At 32.6% G+C, this 24,441-nt stretch overlaps 4 protein-coding genes across 6 annotated transcripts; 2 read left to right on the top strand and 2 right to left on the bottom strand.

Annotated features, from left to right (window-relative positions):
* Positions 1–3,646: 3,646 nt before the first annotated feature.
* On the top strand, positions 3,647–8,450 carry LOC110663748 (auxin response factor 18). Of its 3 annotated transcripts, none has more exons than XM_058140953.1 (14): positions 3,647–4,333; positions 4,736–4,845; positions 4,978–5,073; positions 5,181–5,237; positions 5,502–5,654; positions 5,733–5,817; positions 5,985–6,075; positions 6,186–6,350; positions 6,444–6,557; positions 6,640–6,712; positions 6,803–6,950; positions 7,085–7,668; positions 7,762–7,949; positions 8,033–8,450. In XM_058140953.1, the coding sequence occupies exons 1-14, from the start codon at positions 4,279–4,281 to the stop codon at positions 8,178–8,180; spliced, it is 2,067 nt and encodes a 688-aa protein (XP_057996936.1). In that variant the 5' UTR covers positions 3,647–4,278; the 3' UTR covers positions 8,181–8,450. The 3 variants fall into 3 exon arrangements, with proteins under 3 accessions (XP_057996936.1, XP_021678844.2, XP_021678843.2); XM_021823152.2 differs by having other exon boundaries at positions 3,649–4,333; positions 4,509–4,845; positions 7,037–7,668; XM_021823151.2 differs by having other exon boundaries at positions 3,649–4,333; positions 7,037–7,668.
* Positions 8,451–12,171: 3,721 nt separating this feature from the next.
* Positions 12,172–14,165, top strand: LOC110663749 (uncharacterized protein At4g00950). Its single transcript, XM_021823153.2, has 2 exons — positions 12,172–13,166; positions 13,658–14,165. The coding sequence occupies exons 1-2, from the start codon at positions 12,525–12,527 to the stop codon at positions 13,733–13,735; spliced, it is 720 nt and encodes a 239-aa protein (XP_021678845.2). The 5' UTR covers positions 12,172–12,524; the 3' UTR covers positions 13,736–14,165.
* Positions 14,166–15,303: 1,138 nt separating this feature from the next.
* Positions 15,304–19,001, bottom strand: LOC110663747 (uncharacterized). Its single transcript, XM_021823150.2, has 3 exons — positions 18,808–19,001; positions 17,864–17,946; positions 15,304–15,577 (listed from the first exon to the last, which is right to left on the bottom strand). The coding sequence occupies exons 1-3, from the start codon at positions 18,884–18,886 to the stop codon at positions 15,545–15,547; spliced, it is 195 nt and encodes a 64-aa protein (XP_021678842.2). The 5' UTR covers positions 18,887–19,001; the 3' UTR covers positions 15,304–15,544.
* A 2,775-nt stretch (positions 19,002–21,776) lies between these two features.
* On the bottom strand, positions 21,777–23,479 carry LOC131177991 (uncharacterized). Its single transcript, XM_058143184.1, has 4 exons — positions 23,216–23,479; positions 22,553–22,771; positions 22,457–22,468; positions 21,777–22,217 (listed from the first exon to the last, which is right to left on the bottom strand). The coding sequence occupies exons 1-4, from the start codon at positions 23,477–23,479 to the stop codon at positions 21,777–21,779; spliced, it is 936 nt and encodes a 311-aa protein (XP_057999167.1).
* Positions 23,480–24,441: the final 962 nt, after the last annotated feature.

A 24,441-nucleotide genomic window follows, 5' to 3' on the forward strand; every position in this document is an offset into this window, starting at 1 on the left:
TACGTTATTTTTATGGTTTATAAATGCAAAAAAATGACTTTATGATACACCTCTATGTATAAAAATAGAAAAGAGGGAAACATTGAGATCACTATAAAATATTTTTTTATTATTTATAAAAATATTAATAAAAATATGTTTATTTTGACAACTTTAAATTCACCGCTAATAATATAATTAGTGACAATATATTTATCGCTAATTTATATATATTCATCATTAATAACTTTTAACAATAATAAATATCCGCTGCTAATATAGTTAGCAACGAGAGGCTTATTTATATTAATTCGCTACTAAATTTATGAATAATTTTAATTTTTAAATATTATTATGATGAAAAAAATTAAAATTTTAATACTAATTCTATAATTTTAATCATATTAAAATTATTAATTCAATGAAATTATTTAATTTATTATAATAAAATTATTAAAAAAAATTCTCACTTACACTAAGCTATTTTTATAACTTTTCTAAATATTTACAAACTTATAATATGAAAATTTACGTGTGCATGTGTATGTACATATATAAGTGGGAAATAAAGGAATAATAAAATAGACAAAAATTAAACTTAATATAATTATAAAATCACCGAAAAAAATTAACTATTTAATTAAATAAAAAATATTTATGTTTATATCAATTGGTATGAAATTATAATACTATTCAATGACAACTATTTTATTTATTAAAAATTTATAGCTTTTTTTTTTTTCAAATTATCAATAAATAAGCTTTAACTAAATATTAAAATCAAGAATTTAGTTTTTTAATCCAATTTAAGTACAACAACAACTACTTTACTGAATACAAATTAATAGTAATTTTTCTAAAAAAAAGACTAATATTGTTAAAAATATGGCTTTAACTCTACTCTAAATTTATTTATGTAAAAATAAATTTTTATTTATTTATTTTCATTAAAAATAAAATAAAATAAATTTCTATTTTCAAATTATGTATAGCCATAAAAGATTAAAAAATAATTTTTATTGAAAACATCAATAAAATTATTAGAATTTTTTTAAAATTTTGACTAATTTAGGTAAATAAAATAAAAGTAATACTAATTTTGCAATCTCGATAAAATTAATCAAATTGAAAAGGGGCTTAACTTTTTTAATTAATTAGGCCTATTTTCAAACAAATTTTGATTTTATTATATCAGTAAAATATTCTAATTTATAAATTAATTAAAAGTTAAAAAAACTATTCATAAAAATATTTAGACTTTTTTTTATAAGTAATAATTTAAAATGAAAATAAATCTTGAATTTTTATCAAAATGTAATAAAACGTCATAATGTCAAATTTAAATATTCATTCATTTCACATTTTTAACTATTTAAATAAAATTTGTATTATTATATAATTATCGAAATGTATAAATATTTAAAGTTAGATTAAAGAATAAAATTAATATATAATATATAATCATCACAATCTATTTATAAATTCTATAATTTAAGTTTTTATCAATATACTTATCAGATGTACTTTTTGTTATAAATACTTCAATTTGTAAATAATTGTGTCATGATGGTGCTCTATTATATTCAGCATAATAGGGAATTTCTTGGGCCTGTTTATCAGACATGGGTTAAAGCAAGGGACCCTTTGTCAATTTATCTTTTTATTCTCTGCATTGAAGGTTTTTCCTCTTTGATTCAGAAGCATGAATGGGTGGGATTGCTTCACGGGTGTCGAGTTGCTCGTTCAGCCCCTGTGGTGTCACATTTATTTTTCATGAATGATAGCTTCTTGTATTTTCAAGCAACTGAGGGTGAGGCCAAGGTGGTTAAGGAGGTGTTGGTTGTCTATGAATGAGCATCAAGACAAGCCATTAACTTTACGAAGTCCACAATCTGTTCAGCTGTAATTTTTTAGAGGAGGATCATCGGCATTTTTGTGATTTATTTCAGTGTGAGAATTTAAGAATATGAAACATTACTTGAATTTGCCTTCATTGATTTAAAGGAATAAGAAGGAAATCTTCAGCTATATTAAGGATTAGTGTCGCAAAAACTTCATTCCTAGAAGAGTAAGCTCTTTTCACATGCAGGGTAAGAAAGTCATTGAAAACAATCGTTCAGGCTATGCTAATTACCCAATAGGGATTTTCTTGTTGTTGGTTAGTCTTTATGAAGAGCTTGAACATATGATGAATGGGTTTTAATGGGGCAATAAGCAGGGGGTATTAGATGGATGTCCCGGAATCAGTTGTGCAAGCTTAAAAGTGAGCGTGGCCGTAGCATTAAACATTTGCACCAATTCAACTTGGCTATGTTAGGGAAGCAAGATTGGAATCTCTACCCTCTTCTTCGGTAGCTCAATTGTTAAAAGCTCATTATTATCTATATGCCTTTTTTCTTGAGACTCAATTAGGGGACAGTCCAAGTTATATCTGGAGGAGAATTTTGGCTAGAGAGATCTAATTAAGTGTGAGAGCTACTGGCATATGGGTTTGGGTGATAATATTAACTTATGGATGGAGGCATGGCTGGGTGATCCTTTCAGTTAGTGCGTTTAGTCTTCGCCTGTTTTTAAGTATGGGGTGGTGTGAGTTTCTGATTTTTTTCGTCTCCTTAATATAATTATGTGATTATTAACTTGATATTCAATCCTCTAGATAGGTAATTACTTTGTAATATCCCTCTAAATTGTCGTTAGGTTGATGATAGTTTGGTTTGGTGGTGTGAGGATCGGGGGTCTTTATTTTTGATATGCAAATTTTTTATGTGTTGACCCTAGAAAAATTTTTTTCCAGGTCCACCACTGGTAGTCTCGGCTTAGTTGTGTTATTCATTTGGTATTATTATCAATAACTATTTATCCCCAGCTCTGGATGTTCATGTTGTTTCTTTTGCTGTTATTCTAGGTCTGTTAATGAAGTAGCCCATTTATTAGCATAGGCTACTCATTCTTTGTCATATTGGAGAGTGGGAGTTTGTTCCCCTCTCGTTTTAAATTTTGAGAAATCCATTGCTTTTCCTTAAAAAATTGTGTTGCCTAACTTGATTTAGTGATTAAAACGAAAGTTCGAGTCCCTATTCTTTTACAGAATATTTAGATGAAAAGGTTTTAAGTGTAACATAAAGAAAGGTTTTTAAGAGATATTGAGTACATGGGAGGGTTGATTTTTTAGTGATTATTTGGGGGTTGAAAACCCTCAAAATCCTTTCATTTTGTAACCTACCAATTTAGTGGTTCAAGAAGATTAAGGTTTTTATTTTTCTATATTATTCTTCTTTAATTTTTAAAAATTCAAAATTACTATTTCCTTACTTGTATATTTTAATTATTTTATAAAAAAATATATTTATAATATTCATATTTAATCTCCCTTTTCAATATTTTTTTTTCAAATAAAATAAAATAATATTATTAAATATTTATTTACTTTATTTTATTTTTCTTTCACCTCAAATATAAAATAAACTATTACCTTACCGTATTTTAATAACTTCACCTATTCAAATAAATTGTTAATTTCTCTACTCATATAAAAATTGCAAAGTCACATGTTGAATTATACTGAAAAATTTTTAAAATTTAAATATTAAAAATGTGAAATTACATGATACCCTTTAAAAAAATTTCTTTTGAAGCATAAAGAGAGGAGTAAAGAAAAGATAAAAAAAAAGGGAAAATTGTGGGAAATGCTAGGATGCTGATGTGGTGATGGTAAAGAAAGTCTGAAGTGCCATTAATAGTAATTTGGATATTGGAGAGAAGAATTACAGGGACCAGACCAGAGGCAGAGAAAATGACCAGAGAGTAGAAAGAGAAAGCATAGAGCGGAGGAAACTTAAAGAGTGACTGGAAAGAAGAGAGAGAGAGACACCACCCTGCAATATTATGAGTCTGAGAAAGCTGTTTTAGGGATTCGGAAAATTTCTGGGCAAGTCTAAGAGATAGAAATCACAGCACCAACAGCAACAACAACAAAAAAGACGCTGCTCTCTGAAAAGTGTTGCCAAGAAAAACAGCGGTTTTTCTGTGACTCTTTCAGGGCAAAAGCACAAGCGGTTTTGTAACTGAAACAGACCCAAACAAGATGATAAAAACTCACCCACTCTACTCCTAATTATCAATTCAATGCTCTCATAACCGTCGCCTCTGTCTTACCTCTTTCTCGTTCTCTCTGTCTCCCTCTCTCTTTTTCTTTCTCCATTAATGGGGTAGCCTTTACTGCTTCGAGACCTTTCCTTGTTCTTCTTCTTGTTATTGCTTTTATTCACACTCTTCTAGTATTCTATTCTTTTCTCTCTTATGGCTCATGTTGAGAGTAATCTCAGGGGTGCTTCGATTTCTCATGGTGATAGAGGTGAGGATGGGCAAAAATGGCTGTATCTCTTCTTTTTTTAAAGACTCTGTTTTGGTGTCGGTCTAATGAAGGAAAATAGATGGGTTTTTAAGCTCTGTTTAGATGCCTTGAAAGGAGAAGGAAGATAGGAAAATGGAATTTTGAAACCTACTTTTCTGTCGATTGTGGTCTGCAGTACCTGCCTTCAGTTGCTTGTGTATGGTCTTGTGGAGAGGAGGTTTCTGCTTTCCCAGGGGCTAATAGTTTACCAACTCTATTGCTTACAAGTTGCAGCGTCCCCTATTTTCTCCCGGGTTTTCTCGGCAACCAAACAGAGTTTAAAAGCATTTTATTTCCTTCTTTCACCCTCTATATTAGTCTTCTTTCTTGTGTTTTGATTTTGTTTGAGCTTGGTGAGTGTAGGAGGAGATGATCTATATACGGAGCTATGGAAGGCATGTGCAGGTCCATTGGTGGAGGTCCCGCGGCCTGGAGAGAGAGTTTTCTATTTCCCTCAGGGTCACATGGAACAAGTGAGTGCTTTTGAATTTTCAAAATTAGCTTCCTCTCTTCGTTTTATCGTTCTCAAGTGGATCAAAATCTGCTTTCTCTTCTCTTTGAGGGAAGGGTTTCAAAGTCTAATTTACTTGTTTTGACTATCGCAGTTGGAAGCATCAACAAATCAGGAACTGACTCAACAAATCCCGCGGTTTAATCTTCCTTCTAAGATCCTTTGCCGAGTGGTTAACATTCAACTACTGGTATTCTGTTGCTGATCTTATTTTACTATTTTTCTGTTTCTGTTTGATCGAGGTTCTTCTTTTTTGTTAGTTTATTTTTAATAATGTTTGTCTCGTTCTGTTCGTAGGCAGAACAAGAGACAGATGATGTTTATGCTCAGATCACCTTGCACCCAGAACCAGATGTGAGTGAATATGTTCTTTTCTTTCTAATTGTGTTGTTGGTTTTTATTTTGCAAAATCAGAATTGGGTCCAAATGAATTCTTGCCTTCTGTTATATGAGATGTACGTTTAATTAAATTACAGACATTGTTTCCACTTGGGATTTTCTCCTTAGCTCTTTTTAGTTATTTTATTTTGTAAAACTACACCAAAAGGGTTATTCCAAATAAGAGATGATGGTTTTGAAATAAAATGTGTTGTGATTCTTTCTATTTGATGATTACAGCAAGCAGAGCCTTCAAGTCCCGATTCATGCCCCCCTGAACCCCAAAAGCCAACGGTTCATTCATTTTGCAAAATTCTAACAGCTTCTGATACTAGCACCCATGGAGGGTTTTCTGTTCTCAGAAAGCACGCCACTGAATGCTTACCTCGTTTGGTAATAACCGTTCTTTAGTTTTAAGCATGGTAATGACTTATTAAAAGTTATTATATATCACTGTTTCATTCACATCAGGACATGAACCAAGTAACCCCAACTCAGGAATTGGTTGCCAAAGATCTTCATGGGTATGAGTGGCGATTTAAACACATTTTTAGAGGTAAACGTTCTGTACAACTGCAGTTATGTTCTATGTGATTTTGCTACCTTTTTAGTTCACTGGGATGAGAGCGCGGCCAATAAATTAGATTAGACATGTTGAGAAATTGGAGCTAAATCTTTGGTGTTACTCTTCTGTGCCTGCTTTATCCCATTTTATTTCATTAGGTCAACCAAGAAGACATTTGCTTACAACTGGGTGGAGTACATTCGTCACTTCCAAGAGACTGGTTGCAGGAGATGCTTTCGTTTTTCTGAGGTAGTTGGACTCTATTAATTTAACTTGTTTTGTTATTCAATTCCAGGTCTTGTGATGTTCTGGTGTATTTCTTTTTCCCCTTTATGATTGTTGTCTATATGTTGGTGTAGGGGTGATAATGGGGAATTGCGAGTTGGAGTTCGGCGTCTTGCTCGTCAGCAAACTCCCATGCCTTCATCTGTGATATCCAGCCAGAGCATGCATTTAGGAGTGCTCGCTACTGCTTCTCATGCTGTTACAACACAGACCCTCTTTGTCGTGTACTACAAGCCTAGGTAATGTTAATGCTCTCATTTTTTGTAAACCTAGGTAGCACATGTTAATTTGTCTTCCGCTGGTGTCTTAAATGTTTTCATTCTCTTTTTCAGGACAAGCCAATTTATTATTGGCTTGAACAAATATTTGGGGGCTGTTAACCATGGGTTGTCAGTTGGAATGCGCTTCAAGATGAGGTTTGAGGGAGAAGACTCTCCTGAGAGGAGGTATCTCTACAATGTTTTCTGGTTTTCTTGCATGATTGTTGTTTTAGGAGATCCTTAATTCCTGCCTAAATTGTTTGAGTAGGTTCACAGGAACTATAGTTGGCGTTGGAGAAATTTCTCCCGACTGGTCAGGCTCTAAATGGCGGTCATTGAAGGTTGAAGACAGCTTTGAAATTCACGTGTGAATGCTGACTTATTCATTTTCTTGTTTTTATGCTTATTTCCCCTTATTATTTCTTTGACAGGTACAATGGGATGAACCAGCAACAATTCAAAGGCCAGAGAGAGTTTCTCCATGGGATATTGAGCCTTTTGCAGCTTTTGCTTCTGTAAATCTTCCCCCAACAGTGGTAAAGAGTAAAAGGCCTAGACCAGTAGATACACCAGTGTCAGGTATGAGTATCAGGAACTATTATTATATCTTGGTATTTCAATTAATTTTTACTGTTACGTCTATTTAAACATTAATTGGAATGTAGAAATTACCACCAATTCAACTACTTCGCCTTTCTGGTACCATGGATCAGCCCAGTCCCACGAGTTAAGCCAACTAGGTAGTGCTGCTGAAGCTCAAAGTGGTGAAAGCCAAGTAGTTTGGCCTATGAGGCAGAAGGAAATTGACAGCAGTATTCTCAATGGTAGCAGCTGTAACTCAAGGGTCCGACCAGAGGGCATATGGCCTTCTTCTTCTTCTCACATGAATGTCTCTCTAAGTCTTTTCCCTGATTCAGCTGATGACAACAGAACTATAACAACACAGACTGTCATCTCTGGTTATGCGTCGCCTGTTCCATCGAGGCAAAGCAATGGCCTGGTGCATAACCTGGTGGAGAAAGGGAAAAAATATGAAAATTCTGTAGGCTGCCGTTTGTTTGGAATTGATTTAACAAGAAATTCTAATGCTGCTGCTCCCCCAGAGAAGGACTCTTTATGTTCCACTGTTGATCCCAATGGCACCAGAGGACCTGTTTCAGCTGCAGATGATTCTGATAAGGCACAAAATATGGATGTTTTTAAGTCCTCAAAAGAACTGAAGCAAATTGCATCAGATACATTTCCAAGGGAGACGCATAACAAGCTGGGCTCCTCTTCCACAAGAACTCGTACCAAGGTAAAACTTGCAGTTGTTGCTGGGTTTAATTTGATTGCTCTTGTCCTCTTACCATCACTTTCTGATAGATATATTTTGTTTGATCCTGAGAAGGTGCAAATGCAAGGAGTTGCTGTTGGTCGTGCTGTTGATCTAACAGTGCTGAAAGGGTATGGAGATCTTATAAAAGAGCTGGAGGAAATGTTTGAAATCAAAGGAGAACTTTCCACCCGTGACAAATGGGCTGTTGTATTTACTGATGATGAGGGTGATATGATGCTTCTGGGTGACGATCCATGGCTGTAAGTACCTTAAGCAATTGGTCCAACTCTTCATTATCATCGAGTTGTTACTGAGTTTTTGAAATCTTACCTTCGAATTGCAGGGAGTTCTGTAAGATGGTCAAGAAGATACTAATATATTCGAGTGAGGAAGTGAAGAAGATGAGCACAAGATACAAGTTTCTTGCATCATCTTTAGAGGATGAAGGGACGATTGCAAGCTTCAACTCTGAGCATAAGTCTGACACATGAAAAAGTTTGGATCGACCCTTTTTGATTGATATGGTTATATTTTTAGTTTTCTTTCGTTTGGAAGGGTGGAAGGTCGGTCGTGTTGGTGGGGTTCAGTTTGCTCCTTTTTTTTTTTTTTAATTTTTTGAGCCTTGCACTAGGAATTAGGATGGTAGTTGAGTGAAGAAAAAGCATGTTGCGTCTGATAAGGGTGTAGTAAAGACTGTCAAAACACTGGACTGGAGTAACTTAAAGTCAGGTTAGAAATGGAATTTGTGTATAATTTGTTTGTGGGTTGGTATGGACTTGAATTAATAACCCTGTAAACATATATATGGACTTAAATTAATAACCCTGTAAACATATATATATATATATATATATATATATATATATATATATATATATATATATATATATATATATATGCTCGTGTTTTGGTGGCAGTTAGTTCTTGGTTTCTTGTGAAGGGAAGTATTGACTTGTAGCTTTCACCATTATCATCATCTTGCATACCTGCCTCGGGGGAAGCCTACAGAGGAAGATGCCCTTAGTGCTTGACTGATATTATGGGACCAGTTCATCACAATGGCTAGGAATCCTCTTTTACATGGGGCCCTAGTGTGTGCGCTCCATCAAATTTTCAGGGCTTCATGATTATCTTTACTGCTGGTCCCATTAATAATTTGACCAAAATTCGAAGGCCATCCATCTTGGAGCATTGTATGATGATGGGTTACGTATGGTTTGGAGTTGAAGGGACAAATGGGCAACGGCACGTTTTTAACCTTCTGGCTTGTGCTTAGGATAATTACTCTATTGAGTGGTTATTTATACGTGGGGATGCCATTTAAGTCTTTAGGTCCAAGTTCTATGACTACAACGTAGACTGGGTAGTGGTGTGGAAAATTCTGAGATAGAGAGAGGGGTGGGTTGGCTTCTCTTTTGCCTTTTTAAGTTTGTTCTAAAATGTGGAGGCAAGAGTTGTTTTCAGGGAGATTACTTGCTCCCAAAGCAGTTGCGTCAAGTGGAGATTGGAAAAAAAAGCCCTTTAAAAAGGTGTAAAAGCCATTTGACAATGACGTACAAGATACGGGAACACCTAAACATCTTCTGTCATTTGAAAGTTTTCGGTACATTAGATCAAATTATCAGGAAAAATTCATAAGAAAATGTTAAATTTCAAAAATTAAGTGCTGGAAACAAATGTTAGTCAAAAATAGCCAGACTATTATTTTATTAGGGTGGAAAGCGAAAAGTGCATGAATATCGCAATAAAACGATTGAAATGCAATAAATTAAGACCCCAGCCAGTCAATTTTGTCTTTTATTCTATTTCTTGTACCAATTGCTTAATAGTTGGATCTTTCTAAGACCCACTAATTATTAATAATAAACAAGACTCAATGTTTAAAACCCAGCTCTCGTCCCAATCAGCCTGTACATTGGGCCTGCCTGAATTCATCTTCATCAAGTTCATAATGAAAAATTACGCACGCACCATGCCTTCATCTGAATTAGTAATTTTATGCCCACATGTGGTAAGGAGTAAAAGAAAAAAAATATTAGTGTGAATGAAATGGCAGGTAAAAAAAAGGTAGATGGGCCTCAACTCATGGACCCTTTTCCTGCTTTTACAGCAGGTGACGACATGGGGCTCATGGGAACCTTGAAAGAATCAAAGGACGCTTCAATTTCACTATTTAACATGTTGTAGAATCGGATATTAGAAGGGCAAAACATGTTGGAGAATTGCAATGTGATGACCCAGTTATAGAAATAAAAAGGGAAAGCGATGGATCACTATATTTCACCTCTGCTGCTGCTTGTGGCTCGAATGTCGAAATATGACCATTGAATAACATTGCCCAGATTCGTCTTGTTACCACTCAGTCAAAGTACTGATTACTTGTCGCCTGTTAAAACATTTCACCTTCATTTTTGGCCTTGTTTATTTGGGAGGAGCAGATTAAGGTATTGTTTGGTTTCAAATACTCTATTTTTTTATCAAGTATACTTTTACTTTCTAAGAAGCAAACTTTCAAGTAATTTATTTTATAAGAAATATGATACAAATTTCTTTGGTATAAAATTTAACTCTAATTTATTTTTAACTTGTAAAAGCAATAATGTTCATAATTTAATTTAAAGTCTAATAAATTAATTATTACACGAATAAACAACTTTCATATTTAGTTTATATTATCAAACTAACTTTTCGGGAAATAGATTATTTTAAGATAAGTAATTTAATTAGGAGAAATTTTTATGTTGTAGTTTCTATATAATTTATCAATTATCTTTTATTTTATTATACTTTAATTATATTAAGCACAATATACATATATTTTTTAATTTAGAAATAAATTCATTTTTTAAAAGTTAATTTATATACCAAACGCATTTATATTATACTTCTTAAAAAAATAAATTATCTAAAAAAAAGAGAGGCCATTTTAAACTAAACAAGGCTTGTAATTTTTACTAGTCATTCCTCAACTTTGAGAGTTATTCTACTTCCGTCATTCATTTTCATTTTATTATCACAAAATCTATAAAACATTGAAAATGTTATACTAAAATATCTCTAGTCATAATCTGGTTAAAATCTAACAAAAATTTTTATATGACAATGTTACGAGAGGTGTTGTAATTGAATGAAAATAAGTAAGGATAAAGAAAATGAAGTCTTGTATATATAAAAAAAAAATTATAATAAAGAAGTCATGAAGGTAATTTTATTTATTTTTTTGAAGGTTTGATATTGTCAAATAAGTGTCTTATCAGAAAATTAATCAAATTGTAGCATGAGAATTTTAGTGTAACATTTTTAAAGCTTATAAATCATATGATAACAAAATGAAGATGAGTAACGAATGTAAAACACCCTCAAAGTAATTACCCAAACAAGGCCTACATATCTCACGTGACTAATTTATGCCCAATTCTTCTTTTTGTTTTGCTTTGGGTCAAATGTTACTGGGCCCTGAGTAGCCCAAAGCACTGAGCTTGGTGTTTAATATCATCACCGATGTGCATGCTTTCGCAGCAAATTTCAATGCTTTCCAAAATATTAAATAAATCATTTAAGTTCAGATTTTTGGGTCAAAAAAGACGAAGCAAAATTAATTGGCTTTGCATTTCCTGTCTGGATTTTGGATTAATGACCACTGCTATATATGTATATATATGCAACTGCTTTTGTATATTTGTTTGCATTGGCCTCATTCAGTACTCATCAGTGATAAAAAAATAAAAAATGCTACTAATCACGTTTTATTGTGAAAGGGAGAGCTGCAGAATGGAGAGAGAAGTGTCAAATAGGCCTTTAAGTCAAAAGGAAAGATTTTGATCATACCTTCTTCATTAACTATTTTTGAAAATGACCCTATACTACCTTGTTTTCGCTTTTTGACTTTTTGGGTGGTAATAACTACTCAATAGATACATGAGTTAGGCTGTATGATATATTTTTTCCCCCATAAATATCTGCACCGTATGCCTGGCTAATGGATCGAATTGAAATCAGTCTACACACACCCAATATGAACTTGTTGGCATTCCTTGGAAGTATGTGTAACATTTTATCAACAATTTGACACAGTTTGGTGGGTATGAGGAATGACTTGTCTGGAAGGGCAATTCAGGGATCAAGCGAAGTCCCAGGCTTGGCAAAAGACATATTTCCCATCACATTGGCATCCAATGCTGATCTTGATCAAAGTGAAGATCAGGTGTGCCTGTGACCACTGAATTTGTGGCTCCCAAAAATTTTATATTGGTTCATATGTTTGAAATCCTGTGCCTCCTTTCACATTTCTTTATTTTGAAAGGATATTCAACTATGACACGCTTTAGCAAAGCTAAGGTCACTCTCAAATCAGACTTTTTCTCATTTAGCCATAAACAAGAAGAAAAGAAAAGGCTGGTTTTAGAATCAGCATTACATCACTTTATTTGCTTTTGCTCTTTATGATGGACTAAATTTTGAAAACTAACAAAAATTTAGTATTAGTTGTGAATACATTATGATGGAAGGGTCATGATCACTTGATCAGTCCAACTCTAATGTCACTGAACCTAATTATTAAGGTGGGGCACTTAAGGTGCAAATTCAGTGCCCACGATAAGCATATAGAAATGCTCTTATAATAGCATGGCTATGTATGAAGGTAAATGATTATTTTCCTCTTGAAAAACGTTCCCATCTTCCCCGTTGTCTTCCTGGAACAAAGTCACACTACCTAAGAAGCACACAATTACGCCATACAGGACAAGCCGAGACCCCAGTAGATAAGAGTCATATAGAGCATTGAGAGAGAGAGAGAGAAGAAAGAGAGAGACACAGAGATTTGACAAAGAGCAATGGGATCTGAGACAGAACCAGAGCTTAGCTCCACACCAAGATTACCATTATTCTTGAGCCCACATGCACATGCATATGTGCAGTCACCACAGAGATCAGGGATGCTAACCCCGCCACTCTATGCCTCAGCTTCTGTCCCATTTCGCTGGGAGGAAGAGCCTGGAAAGCCCAGCGGCTGCACTCCTCTCTCCAACCCCATTGACTTTAGCCCCAAGTGCCTAGAGCTACCTCCAAGGTTGCTCTTGGATGCCAATGTTAACAAGCTGCTCTCGCCGACTACGGTCATGAAGGGACCTTATATGGGCAAACAAAGATTTCAGTCTTCTTCGTTTAGAATGATCAGAAGGGAGTGTTATGGGTCCTTTCGTAGGAGTTGTAGTCCTGAGAGAGGTCAGCTTAGTACCATGGTTCTTAGCAAGAGACGGCTGAAAGATAGAGGACTTTTAGGTTCCTGGCGTTGGGGAAGGAGGGCCTTCACGGGTAAAAGAGAGGTTGGTGGGGCTAGCTATGTCTTTCCGTCGTTCATGGACAGAGATGTCGAAGATAGCAACAAAGAGGACGAGGGAAGTAACAAGAATGCCAAGATCACAAGGATCAGAAGATCAGGCAGCTGTTCCACGCGTACCAGGTCTCGTTTCTGGGTTAGTTCTCTAGTCTTTATTACTTATTTATATAACGTGTAGATAGTCTTGAATCTTGAGGGATGCAAGGTATTTTTCCTATCGGAGTGTGTATTCTTTTTCTGTCGACCTTGTTAAGCTAGTAACCGGCACGTAATCTATTCACTGAAATGGGGAAAAAAAAGAGTTGCTCAAGAAGGTGATCATCATTTATATTATTTCATCAAATTAGTTAATTAATTAATTAAAATGTTTGTAATGCAAATGCAATCGAATTACGAATAATTTAAGAGACTTAAATTCCTTGACAGAAACCCTTGGTTAGTGCTGATAATTTGCATTGTTGGGCAACAAATTAAAAACCGAGTAGTTACCTTGCAGCAGATGCAAAAAAACAAAATGATTATGCTATTGCTGACAGAGAAAGTTTGATTAAGCTGTTAAAAATCTATTCAATCTTAGCCCATTTGCTCATCAACACTGAAGAAAACGATTGTGTTGAAATTTTGCAGGGGACTATTTATGAGGGTTTGAAGCAGGTAATTCCATGGAGGAGCAAAAAACTAAAGAAAGATGGGTTTGTTATTTGACTTTTCTTTGGGGCACAAGACGACGCGTCTCATTAAATTACCTGGGAACCGCAATGGTCCTGTCCTGTCTATATCTCGCATTGGCGTTTTGTTGTCGCATTTCTCGTCACTCACCACTACTTGGCTTACTGTTTTGGAGGGGCCAGTTGACTGTTGCTGCATCCTTTATCTATGGATGCAATTTATGGGAACCAACTGTTGAGTCTCTGACTCTCTGTAGCCACGTGGTTAGCTGGCTCTGCAATAAAGAATAATGAGGTCATGAGCAGCAAAAGCGTTTGTAGTGCTAGTATGATGGTTCAATTCCTCGTATACGTTCAAAGATGAGGATGATTCGATGAATCCTCTTGTTTAAATTGAAACAATTAGTAAACGAGGCAAAATTGAATATTTATGATCCAAAAATTCCAGTTTTGAGCTGTTGCAGAAACTCCAGAAATGGCTTTTAAGCAACAATATACAGGTTATTCACCAAAACCCTGAGCATTAATCATTTCGGTGAAGTTGAAAACCAAGCTGAATGCTTGTTGATTGAGTACATCCAACAGTTGGGTTTTAGAGCACTACCTTTAGGGGTGTGCAAACGGTCGGTTCGGTTTCGAACCGAACCGAACCGATAAAATTGAAAATTGAAAATTAAAAATTAAAAATTTTAAAAATCGAATCGAATCGATTGATAAAAGAAAATCAAATCGAATCAAATCGATAAATATCGATTCGGTTTGATTTTAAACCGATCAAACTGAAATTTATAAAATTTCATATTTTTAACATTAAATCTAAATAATAAAAACATAAAAACAAAAAAAATTAGAAATCAAAACTCAAAAATCTTAAGGTTCAGTTCGGTTTTTTTTTTATTTCAGTTCGATTCGATTCGATTCAGTTCGATTCAATTTGATTCGATTTTTTTATTTCCTATATATATTAATAATTTCGATTTGGTTCGATTTTTTTATTTTTTTATGAAAATAACCGAACCAAACCGATTAATCCGAAATTATAAAAATTATAAACCGAACCGAACCGATTAAATTTTAAAACCAAACCGATTGAACTGAATTAATCAATTCGGTTCGATTTTTCGATTCACACCCCTGACTACCTTTATATCTTGCTAACAGACAACAATATAGAATTTAAACCAAAGTTGCAAAACAGAGACGAGGTGATGTTTAGTCAGGATTATGACTATGAAAATTAATTTATAAACACTTAATATTTATAAATTAATTCAAAAAATTAATTTATAAATAGTTAATATTTATAAATTAATTCAAACTTATAAATAATTAAAATTTTTGATAATTACACAATTAAAAATACTTATAAATGACTGATAAGCAATTTGAATACTATGACATCTTTCTTCTTGACAGTCCCATACAGTTAATTTTGAGGCTTTCAGTCGGATCGTTATGAATTTTATTCATGTACTGAGGTTGATCAGACAGCTCTCGCAGTATTAATCACACAACATCCCCGATGCTTTTCATAAATTCTAAGGAGACCTCTTGCCAGCCTCTGATAATGAAACATGTGAAAGCAGCTACTAATTTTAAATGAAATTTTGCTCAGACAAAGGAATGGAAAGCAGTTGATTTCAAACGATGCATCAATCGTTTAAAAGTGTTTAATAAGCATACCAACAAAATAATCATATACTTGTACGAAAAAGGATCTTCTCAGTGTTTAACAATTTAAAGGAAAGGCTTATTTCATGCTGCTCGGGATGGAGGGAAAACAAAGCAGGTAGAACCGAAGAGAGTAGAGAGAATCATACTCTGCCACTAGCTCTTAAGAGTCACTTTATGCCTGCTTTTTACGAACACCTGCAACCACCTGCAAAAATCCAAGACATCAGCGCCAGAAAAACAGAAAAAGAAACAACAGAGCTGATAATTCTAGTGAAATCTGAACATTTCTTGGCATCAAATAAATGCACTTCCACTATCACATGCTTGGCACAGCCAATCTCTAATATTAAAGGGCCAGTAATTACAAATAATTTTGGTCTGTATTCCAAATTAGTTGATGTAAGCTTATATACAAAAATAATGCCAAAAAAATAGTTGGTTTAGCTGTTCCACCAAGAATTAATTCCAAACAGGGGGTCACCGGATTGATACTCAGACACTTCCTTCAAAATTTTTATTTTTTCCTAGGAAAATGTCTTCAAAAAGAAAACAGATCAGATGACAATAACTCATAATCTGGCTATTTTTTGTTCAAATATGCAAATGATCAATTGACGAAACATATACAAGAGAGTATCCCTTAGTGCATAATATTTGCAGATGATATAGCTCTAATAGATGAGACGCGAGAAGGAGTCAATAGAAAGCTAAAGCTTTGGAGAAGTACTCGAGAGTCAAAGGGTTTTAAGTAAAGTAAAACGAAAAGAGAATACATGCATTGTAAGTTCAGTGAAGGCCGAACTGGTGATAGGGAATGAGTTAGTTTAGATGTAGTGGTACTGCCCCAAAGTAATCACTTTAAATATCTCGGCTCAATCTTTCAAATAGATGAGGGATGTGAGGAAGATATTAGTCATAGGATTGAAGTCGGATAGTTGAAGTGGAGAAGTGTCACAGGAGTTTTATTATGTAATCGCAAGATTTTCAATAAGTTGAAAGGAAAATTTTACCGTATAACCATATGACCGGCTATATTATATGATAGTGAGTGTTGGGCACTGAGGAGTCGTATATGTCTAAGATAAGAGTTGCGGAGATGAGAATGTTAAGGTGAATGAGTGGTCATACTAGACTAGATAAAATCCGTAATGAGAGTATTAAAAAAAAGGTAGGAGTGGTGCCAATTGAGAATAAGTTGAGAGAAGGGAGATTGAGGTGGTTTAGTCATGTGAAACGTAGACATACGAATGCTCCAGTTAGACAAGTAAAACACATTAGGTTAGAGGATAGAAAGAAAAGAAGGGGCAGACCTAAACTGACTTGGAGGCGAGTAATACAACATGACCTAGAAACATTATATATTTCTGAGGATTTAACCCAAAATCGTTTAGAATAGAGAAAATGAATCCATATAACCGACCCCAAATTCTTGGGATAAAAGCTTAATTGAGTTGAGTATGTAATTGATCAATTGGCTAACCCATCAATACCAATACTATTGTTTCTTTTCTTCTTCTATCCTTTTATATACTCCATTTTAATAACCTTTTATTTGGATTGAGGGAAATGAAGAGAACAAAAAATAAAAGAAAATTGATCTCTCTAAATTCCCTTATTTGGACATCAAATAGAGGAGGGCATTGAAGAGAAAGAAGAAGAAATTTTAACCCAAAATATTTCTCTTCAAATTGGTGCGAAATGGAGAAAAATAATTATTAAAAACTTAAATATCCTTCTACAATATCTAGACATAATAAAGAAAATGAGAGTATAATAATCATTCCCTTCTATTCTTTTCAGAAAGAAATTGCATTTCTTTCCTATTCTAATACTCTATCCAAACAACATAAAATAAATTAAATTTTCTTTATTTTTTTTTTCTCTTCATTTCCCCTGCCAATTAAGGATCCAAAGAAAGGGTAAAATCTATATATCATTAGGCCTATAGCCTAATGGTTGAGTGTCTATCTTGTATTGCAAAAGCTCAATGACTCAAAGCTAACCCCCCCACCACCCTCCCGTCTCTCTCTCTCTCTCTCTCTCTCTTCCCAACCCACCCCAAAAAAAAAAAAAAAAAAAAACCCACCAAGCAAATTTTTTATGCATAACAAAAAAAAAACCTTTATGACTGGATAAAATAAACCCATTTGAAGAGAGAGGACCAAACTGAGACCGAGAAAGTTTCCATTTTCTTTGCAGGTTTTCCATCACACAATCATATGCTAATAGCCTCAATGTTCATCCATTCAAAAGGAGGATTATTTTATTACAGCATGCATAATATACCATATTTCAAAAGGGAAAAAAAAAAAAAGAAACTGAAATCCAATGCTATTATTATTGATAGGCTTCAAATATACTAAACTTTTAACACTCAAAATTCATGTTAAAATGCAATTATCACGGCCAAAAGCACACTGAAGGACTGGAGTATTTCAATAACTTGAAACACTTAAGAAAATATGGTGTATCATGTTGCTGTAATACTCACATCACTTATCGCAGGCTGCTGGACTTGCTTGCTTGTTTCGAAGGAATCCAAAATAGGCCTTACCACAGCTGGAAGGAAAAGACCTGAAATTTTTGAAATATAAGATTAGATATCCATTCTCTGTTAATAATCTAAAACCATGTATGTAAAACATCGCCACATTTGGAAAAAGAAAAACCAGCGCAAACAAAAGAAAAGAGAGATCCAGTACACATGATAAAGTAGAACCCTGTCATTGCATAAAGTATCTCAAGTCAAGCATGTAAATATAAAGGCTACATTAGAAAGCTGTTTTAGTTATCACCAAGTACAAATATTTAGATAATAGGAGTGATTCCATTCATTATTCAGCTATCCCAGTAGCTTTGGGAAAAATGATACTAAAGTAACCAATTAAAACCGACAAGGTAAGCTGAATTGGTTATCTTATCTACTAATGTGGTTAGGGTTACGATGTTATAAATATTATCAATCACCAAACTGGAATATACACTGGGTAAATTCAGGTAATACAACCTCAAATGGTAATTTCAATACCTCCACCAAATCCATAGAACTCTATAATGTTGTTAATTTAACTTGAAATTGAAATCGCTAGAACTGCTAAAACTTAGTTGCATAAGTTCAAATGGAAAAACCGAGAAAAATCTAAATGTGCTTCTGCTACTATTATCTTATCTAACCATAACAACAAATCAACAATTAATTGCAGCATGAAACCAGAAAGGCAAGTATGATATTTTGAAGTTAATGCAGAAAGAAAAGCACAAACGGAAAAAAAATCAAAGCGAACCGGATTTTATCAGCCGTAAAGTATCTTCAAATTGAAAAAAGGAACAAAATCATCCATTAAGTGCTATCTGATCATATCGAGCTAGTCAATGATAAAAGGCAGATCGAGAGAGGAGGTAGAAAAGAGGTAAAAAATGTTGTTAACAACGTACCCACACCAGCGATAAGGCAAGAAGCTGCAACAACAGGCTCTTGCACTACGAATATCTTTAGCTTCTCCATCACCGGCATCTTTGCGCTGTGTCTTTCTCTTCTCCAAATTTCTGGTGATGTCCTTTCGGCTGGATGTTTAGAGGATAACCGACTGCTCCTCCTTTTAACACCCCCACTCTAGAGAACACAGCGCCAACCCATCTTGGCCCAATCTAGGGCCCGTCGAGCTACGATATTTTTTTTCTCTCAATGATCAAATACTTGAATATGCAGCCCAGCCCAGCTTGTTAATTAACATGCCTCAAATTAGTCCCTGAATTTTAAGGTTAAAGGTCAAATAAGTTCATATTTAATAAAATAAATATTTAAATAATAAAATATTAAAATAATAATTTTAATATTAAATAAATTTTATTTATCATGTTTTTTAATTTTTTAATTTTATTTTAATTAAAACTAATAAATAATTTTTAATATTTAAAATAAAAAATATAATATTTTATTATAAAAAAGTATTTTATCAAATATAAATTTATTTGATGTCAGTTAAAAATATAGAGATTTATTTGATCATAAACTTAATTTTAAATTTATTTAATAATCAATTAAAGTATAGAGATTTATTTAATTTTTTTAAATTAAAAAATAATATTTAAAAGAGTATATATATATATATATATATATATATATATAACCTTTACATAAACAACTGCACTGGAAAATATCGAACCACAGCCTGCTAGCATAAATATCATTGTCAGACGTGCCATTGTTAATTTTACTAATTTGTTCCACCGCCAGTTTAAGAAAAAGTAATTTGTTAGAAAATATTTTATGGGATTTTTATTTTCAATTATTTAATTACTATAATAATAAGAATTGATTAAAAATTAACTTTTTAGCATTAAGAGTATATTTAGAAGTATTAAATTTCCTTTAAGGTGGACAAATATGAAAACTTATAAGAGCATGTTTTTTCAATTTACAAATGAATGACGATAATCAGCGACAAACTAATAAATATAGAACTATAATACTCCTTTATAATTTTCTAATTTTCCCTTGATGTAAATTGTGAGAATTTAAGATTTTGTTTATTTTGTAAAAAATAATTTGGATAAAAAAATATTTTCTATAAAAATATTATCTTTTATTTATTATAATATTAAATTATGGTATACATATATAAATATTTTCATATTTTAATAAAATTATCAATCGGATGGAGCCAAAAAATTAAATAGAGTCAAAAAATTTTATTTTACTCAATGTAGAGAATGCTCAATTTAGAGAAAAAAAACATTATATACAATGATAAATTATCTATTTTGAGAGAAAGCAATATAATTATGCATATAAATTTTCAATATATAACAACAATTGAGCAGAAGAATATTTAAAAAAATATAGTAGAATAATTATTAATCTATTAAATATAAAATAAAAATATTTAAATAATATAAGATTAAATTAAATTATTTTATTTATTTGTCAGCCTTCCTTCTTGTAGAAAAATTAATAAATACAAATTTGTCAATTGATTGTAAAATTAAATAAATAAAGTTTATTTATAATTAAAATAAATTTGAATAATTAATTCTTTATTATTCAATAAAATAATAGAATATAAATAATAAAATAAAAAATAAAATTTACCTTATGAAATTAAGTTTGTGCACTTATTTTTGTTAGTACATAAATAAGAAATATATATAAAGAATGAGAAAAAATAAATAAATAATAATGAGAAAGGGAAAAAGATTGTGCTTATGTGAATATGAGAAGAAGAATAGATAAAGTTAAAAAGGAAGGGTTAGTTAAGAAAAAAAAAAAAAAAGGATTGTTGTGTTAGAGTTTTAGTAGATAAATTTTTATTTTTTTAGGTTTTATTATTTATTTTAAAATATTTAAATAATAGGAGTGTGTAATAAAATTTTTCACAAATCTAAATTTATTAAATAATGTTTTAAAACTTTATATGGGTAATTATATATATATAAATATATATAGAAAATAAAAATATATAGGAAATTTTTATTATTTAAAATTGAGTGGGTCAATTGACCCCACTCAACAAAAAGGCGGATTGGCCCTTGATTGTCAAAGTTTTGGAAATAATTTTCTTTTTTATAAAGAAAAAGTTATTTTCTTTATAAATAATTGAATATTAAAAAAAAAATATTTTTTAATTTATTTCCTAAATATCTCAAATATTAAAATATATAAAAAATGATATATATGTACACACACCCCAAAATTTCAAGGCCAAAACTTCAATTGAAGGATGACAACTATAAAAAATATGGTAGTATCAATTGTCAAATTTCCAAATTTACAATATTTCAGGTATAGACATTGAAACTATGGTTAAATCAAATATACAATTCATAAAAAATGAGACATATGATATTTTTTATTTACAGAACGTCTATCTCACTATATTCACATGAATAGCTCCTCTCTTCGTATTTATTATAATAAATATTATAATTAATAATAAAAATTTACAGTGGCATCAATTTTGCTGTTACAAAGTTAACATACAATAGTAATATGAACAATTGCAATGAACAACTAATGATACATAAAAAAAAATGATAACAATTATTATTTATTGTTGTTATTATTGATAAGCTTTGTGCAACAATAATTAGTGTTGATAATAATTTTTATTTTTGCAAAAATCACAATTTTATTGTAAAATATCTACAATCATAATTTTTTTAACAGTAACATATAGTAATTCATATATTGGTGTCATAAACTTATGACAACAAATTTTATAGTAAAAACTTTTACTGCTAAGTATAACATTTCTTGTTGTGATCATTTATATACAAGGTACAAAAACAATGCAGAGTACACACAAAATAAAGTAACACATCTAAGAAAATACACATGGAAGTCAATTTAATCCAATCAATTTCCTTCATAAATAAACTTCCGTAAATAGGAAATTTCTTGAAACTTACAAAGGCAACACCCATCCTAGTAGCAAGCTAGCACCAACAATACTCAAACCTAGTGCAAATGCAACAACATACTTGCTAATGTCATGACTTGGTCGACCATGCTTGCCCCTTGTGAACTTTTGCCAGCTCTTTTGTAGGTTCCTGCCCTTAAGAGGAATCCGTGGAAGAACTACAAGGAATAGAGTGGATATTGGCTTCTCACCATTTTTTACCTGATAGTAAAGGATTTCAAGCTGTAGCATTTCAAACCACTCCTTATAGGCAAAAAGCTGTGAGTTTTGACTAAGGAAAAGCTTATTGATGTGTTCCTTCTCAACAAAGGCTTGCTTTGCATTCCTTCTCAGCTTCCTTGACTCGTGTTTGAGAACGAAGAATTGCTTCCAGGAGCTGAGCTTTTGATAGATCGCCCTCAGGAAGTTTTCCAATTTTTGTTGTATCTTTACATGATGCAATATAACTACATTTAAGGTGGCAGGTCCATGTAACAATTAAGGTTAGAGATTTAAACATCAAGTATGTGAATATATACAGATCCATACACAGAAGCATATGAGTGGAAAAAATTTTTGTTAGCTTCACATTAGACTAAATTGTGTAATATCAGTGACAATACAAAAACTAGCTAGAAATGCATTGATTTGATGAAGAATTATAGCATCAACTGTATTTGGCTAACAGAATCATACATCTATGAGACATCAGAAGGAAACAGTCAAACACAAAGACCACTAGAAGATATTACCGAAATACATACCTAAATGGCTTTTAGAACCATTTTGTAAGTGCCCTCCAGTTGAAGCTCTTTGTCTTCCATGAGTGGTTTTAGAACTAGGATGGCCATATGGATACCACCATTTTGTGCCTTCCAATCCAAAGATGAGGGTATTGTATCATCATGATCAAAAAATCTAGGATGGCCATATGGATATCTCCTAACATGTACCTTTTGAGGTGGGAGAAGGTCACAATTCCCAATATAGTCAAGAGATTTCTATGCAACGAAGGAGGCCAAGTCATCTTTATATGTTGTGGCCCACCATGGCACATTCTTTTCACCCCCAAGCCAAGGTGATTCTGGATAATAATAATAATTAAAAAAAAAAAAAAAAACTCTTTGTTGTTTTGCGGTCGAACGCATTCAACAAGATCCATATCCATTTATTTGGATTTCTCTCTTTTGTTTTTAAGTTCAATAAATTCTTGAGCATTCTTAACATAGAAAATATTTGCCTCTTGATTATTAACTTTAGGATATGTAGTCATTCTATCAGCAAAGATCCTATTATGATTATCAAATGAACACTCGCCATTCATGTTGCCATCAAAATGTGCGCTGTGTCTGTCATCATGTGGGAGAACCTCACTAATTTTACAATTTCAGATTTCAGGCTTTCCATCTCAGCCTTCAAGGCATTTAATTTTTCATATGTTAAACCTTTTTGGTACCCATAACTAGGTTGCAGTTGAAGCCACCATCTTGTATCAAGGGATAGGTTAGGATATGAAGAGTTCCTGTGCAGAGTAGGAAATCTATAGCAGAATTATCTAGTATATTTGTTGCACTTGTTGGTCCCCCATCAACTTGTTTTGATGAAGAAGAGGATGATTGGCAACAAGCTAACTTGGGAGCTCTTTTGGCATCTTCTTGGACAAAACAATGATTAGTTGTTCTTTGCCACGCAGCCCTCACTTTTACCATTGCCATCACTCTTCTTTATTCTAACACATCTTTTGTGCATCAGAAGCTTTGATTAGCATTGAAAGAAATCAATATCCAAGAAGGATTTTTTTATAGAATAGGAAGTTGTTGTATAATAGGAATCAATTGGTAGGATAAACTTTATATATCTTCCTAATTAGTTAGCATAAATTTTGGAAGAATTGTGTGTATATACATATGTAATCATTGCATATAAGAATAGAATTCTTCACCACATTCTCTTTATGGCATCATAGCCACGTAAGAAAAGAAATTTGATCTATTGTCCTCTATTATAGAATCGAGAGTACCAGTAGCATTTCTCAAATGCATTGCCATCGAATTAGGTTACTTATATGGAGTGACATTTGGATCTTATCGCCCAACTAAGAAGAAATGTTGACTACTGGTGACTTTACCCACCAAGTCTGGCCACAATCAGACCAGCAAGTGAATTCATGCGTCGACTCAAGTGACTGTCGTCATCCCACTCGCCGACATGTGGATCTTTTTGACAAATAAACATATAACTTTGCATTTAAGATCAAATAAACCCATTAAAAAAAATAAAATAATATTTTTTTTATGATAAAATATTAATTTTGTGATTTTAAAATTTTAAAATAATTAAACATTTTTAATAAAAATCAAAAATAAAAACACAAAAATAAACTCACCAAACCAAGATAACAATTCCATATCCTTCTTCTTATTGGGTCCTTTTTGTGATCGAAAGAAGGGAGCTGATGATGCTTTCATTGCTTATTATATTGGTGGTCCTTTACGAATGGGTGTCGTAGAGCTGGATTCATCCACAAGATGGATTTATCCTCATCCACCAAGCATCATGCTTAGATGAGATGGCTCCATGAATTTGGTGGGATTTGAAAGTAGATTTTGTTTTGCAAGTGTGTAGCTTTCCTTCATTTGGCTCAATTTCTTTAGATTATGTTTTTCGCCTT

This window comes from Hevea brasiliensis, chromosome 2 (assembly GCF_030052815.1).
Source record: "Hevea brasiliensis isolate MT/VB/25A 57/8 chromosome 2, ASM3005281v1, whole genome shotgun sequence".
Classification (NCBI taxonomy): Eukaryota; Viridiplantae; Streptophyta; class Magnoliopsida; order Malpighiales; family Euphorbiaceae; genus Hevea; species Hevea brasiliensis.

Coding starts and splice junctions, on each gene's coding strand:
- LOC131177991 (XM_058143184.1), bottom strand. CDS start 23,479: ATGGTAAAAGTGAGGGCTGCGTGGCAAAGAACAACTAATCATTGTTTT. Junction 22,772..23,215: donor TAGTTATGGGTACCAAAAAG/GTTTAACATATG, acceptor TTCGTTGCATAG/AAATCTCTTGACTATATTGG.
- LOC110663747 (XM_021823150.2), bottom strand. CDS start 18,886: ATGCCGGTGATGGAGAAGCTAAAGATATTCGTAGTGCAAGAGCCTGTT. Junction 17,947..18,807: donor TTGCCTTATCGCTGGTGTGG/GTACGTTGTTAA, acceptor CAAAAATTTCAG/GTCTTTTCCTTCCAGCTGTG. Junction 15,578..17,863: donor AGCAGCCTGCGATAAGTGAT/GTGAGTATTACA, acceptor GGATTTTTGCAG/GTGGTTGCAGGTGTTCGTAA.
- LOC110663749 (XM_021823153.2), top strand. CDS start 12,525: ATGGGATCTGAGACAGAACCAGAGCTTAGCTCCACACCAAGATTACCA. Junction 13,167..13,657: donor GTACCAGGTCTCGTTTCTGG/GTTAGTTCTCTA, acceptor GAAATTTTGCAG/GGGACTATTTATGAGGGTTT.
- LOC110663748 (XM_021823151.2), top strand. CDS start 4,279: ATGGCTCATGTTGAGAGTAATCTCAGGGGTGCTTCGATTTCTCATGGT. Junction 6,351..6,443: donor GTCGTGTACTACAAGCCTAG/GTAATGTTAATG, acceptor TCTCTTTTTCAG/GACAAGCCAATTTATTATTG. Junction 7,669..7,761: donor CCACAAGAACTCGTACCAAG/GTAAAACTTGCA, acceptor GATCCTGAGAAG/GTGCAAATGCAAGGAGTTGC.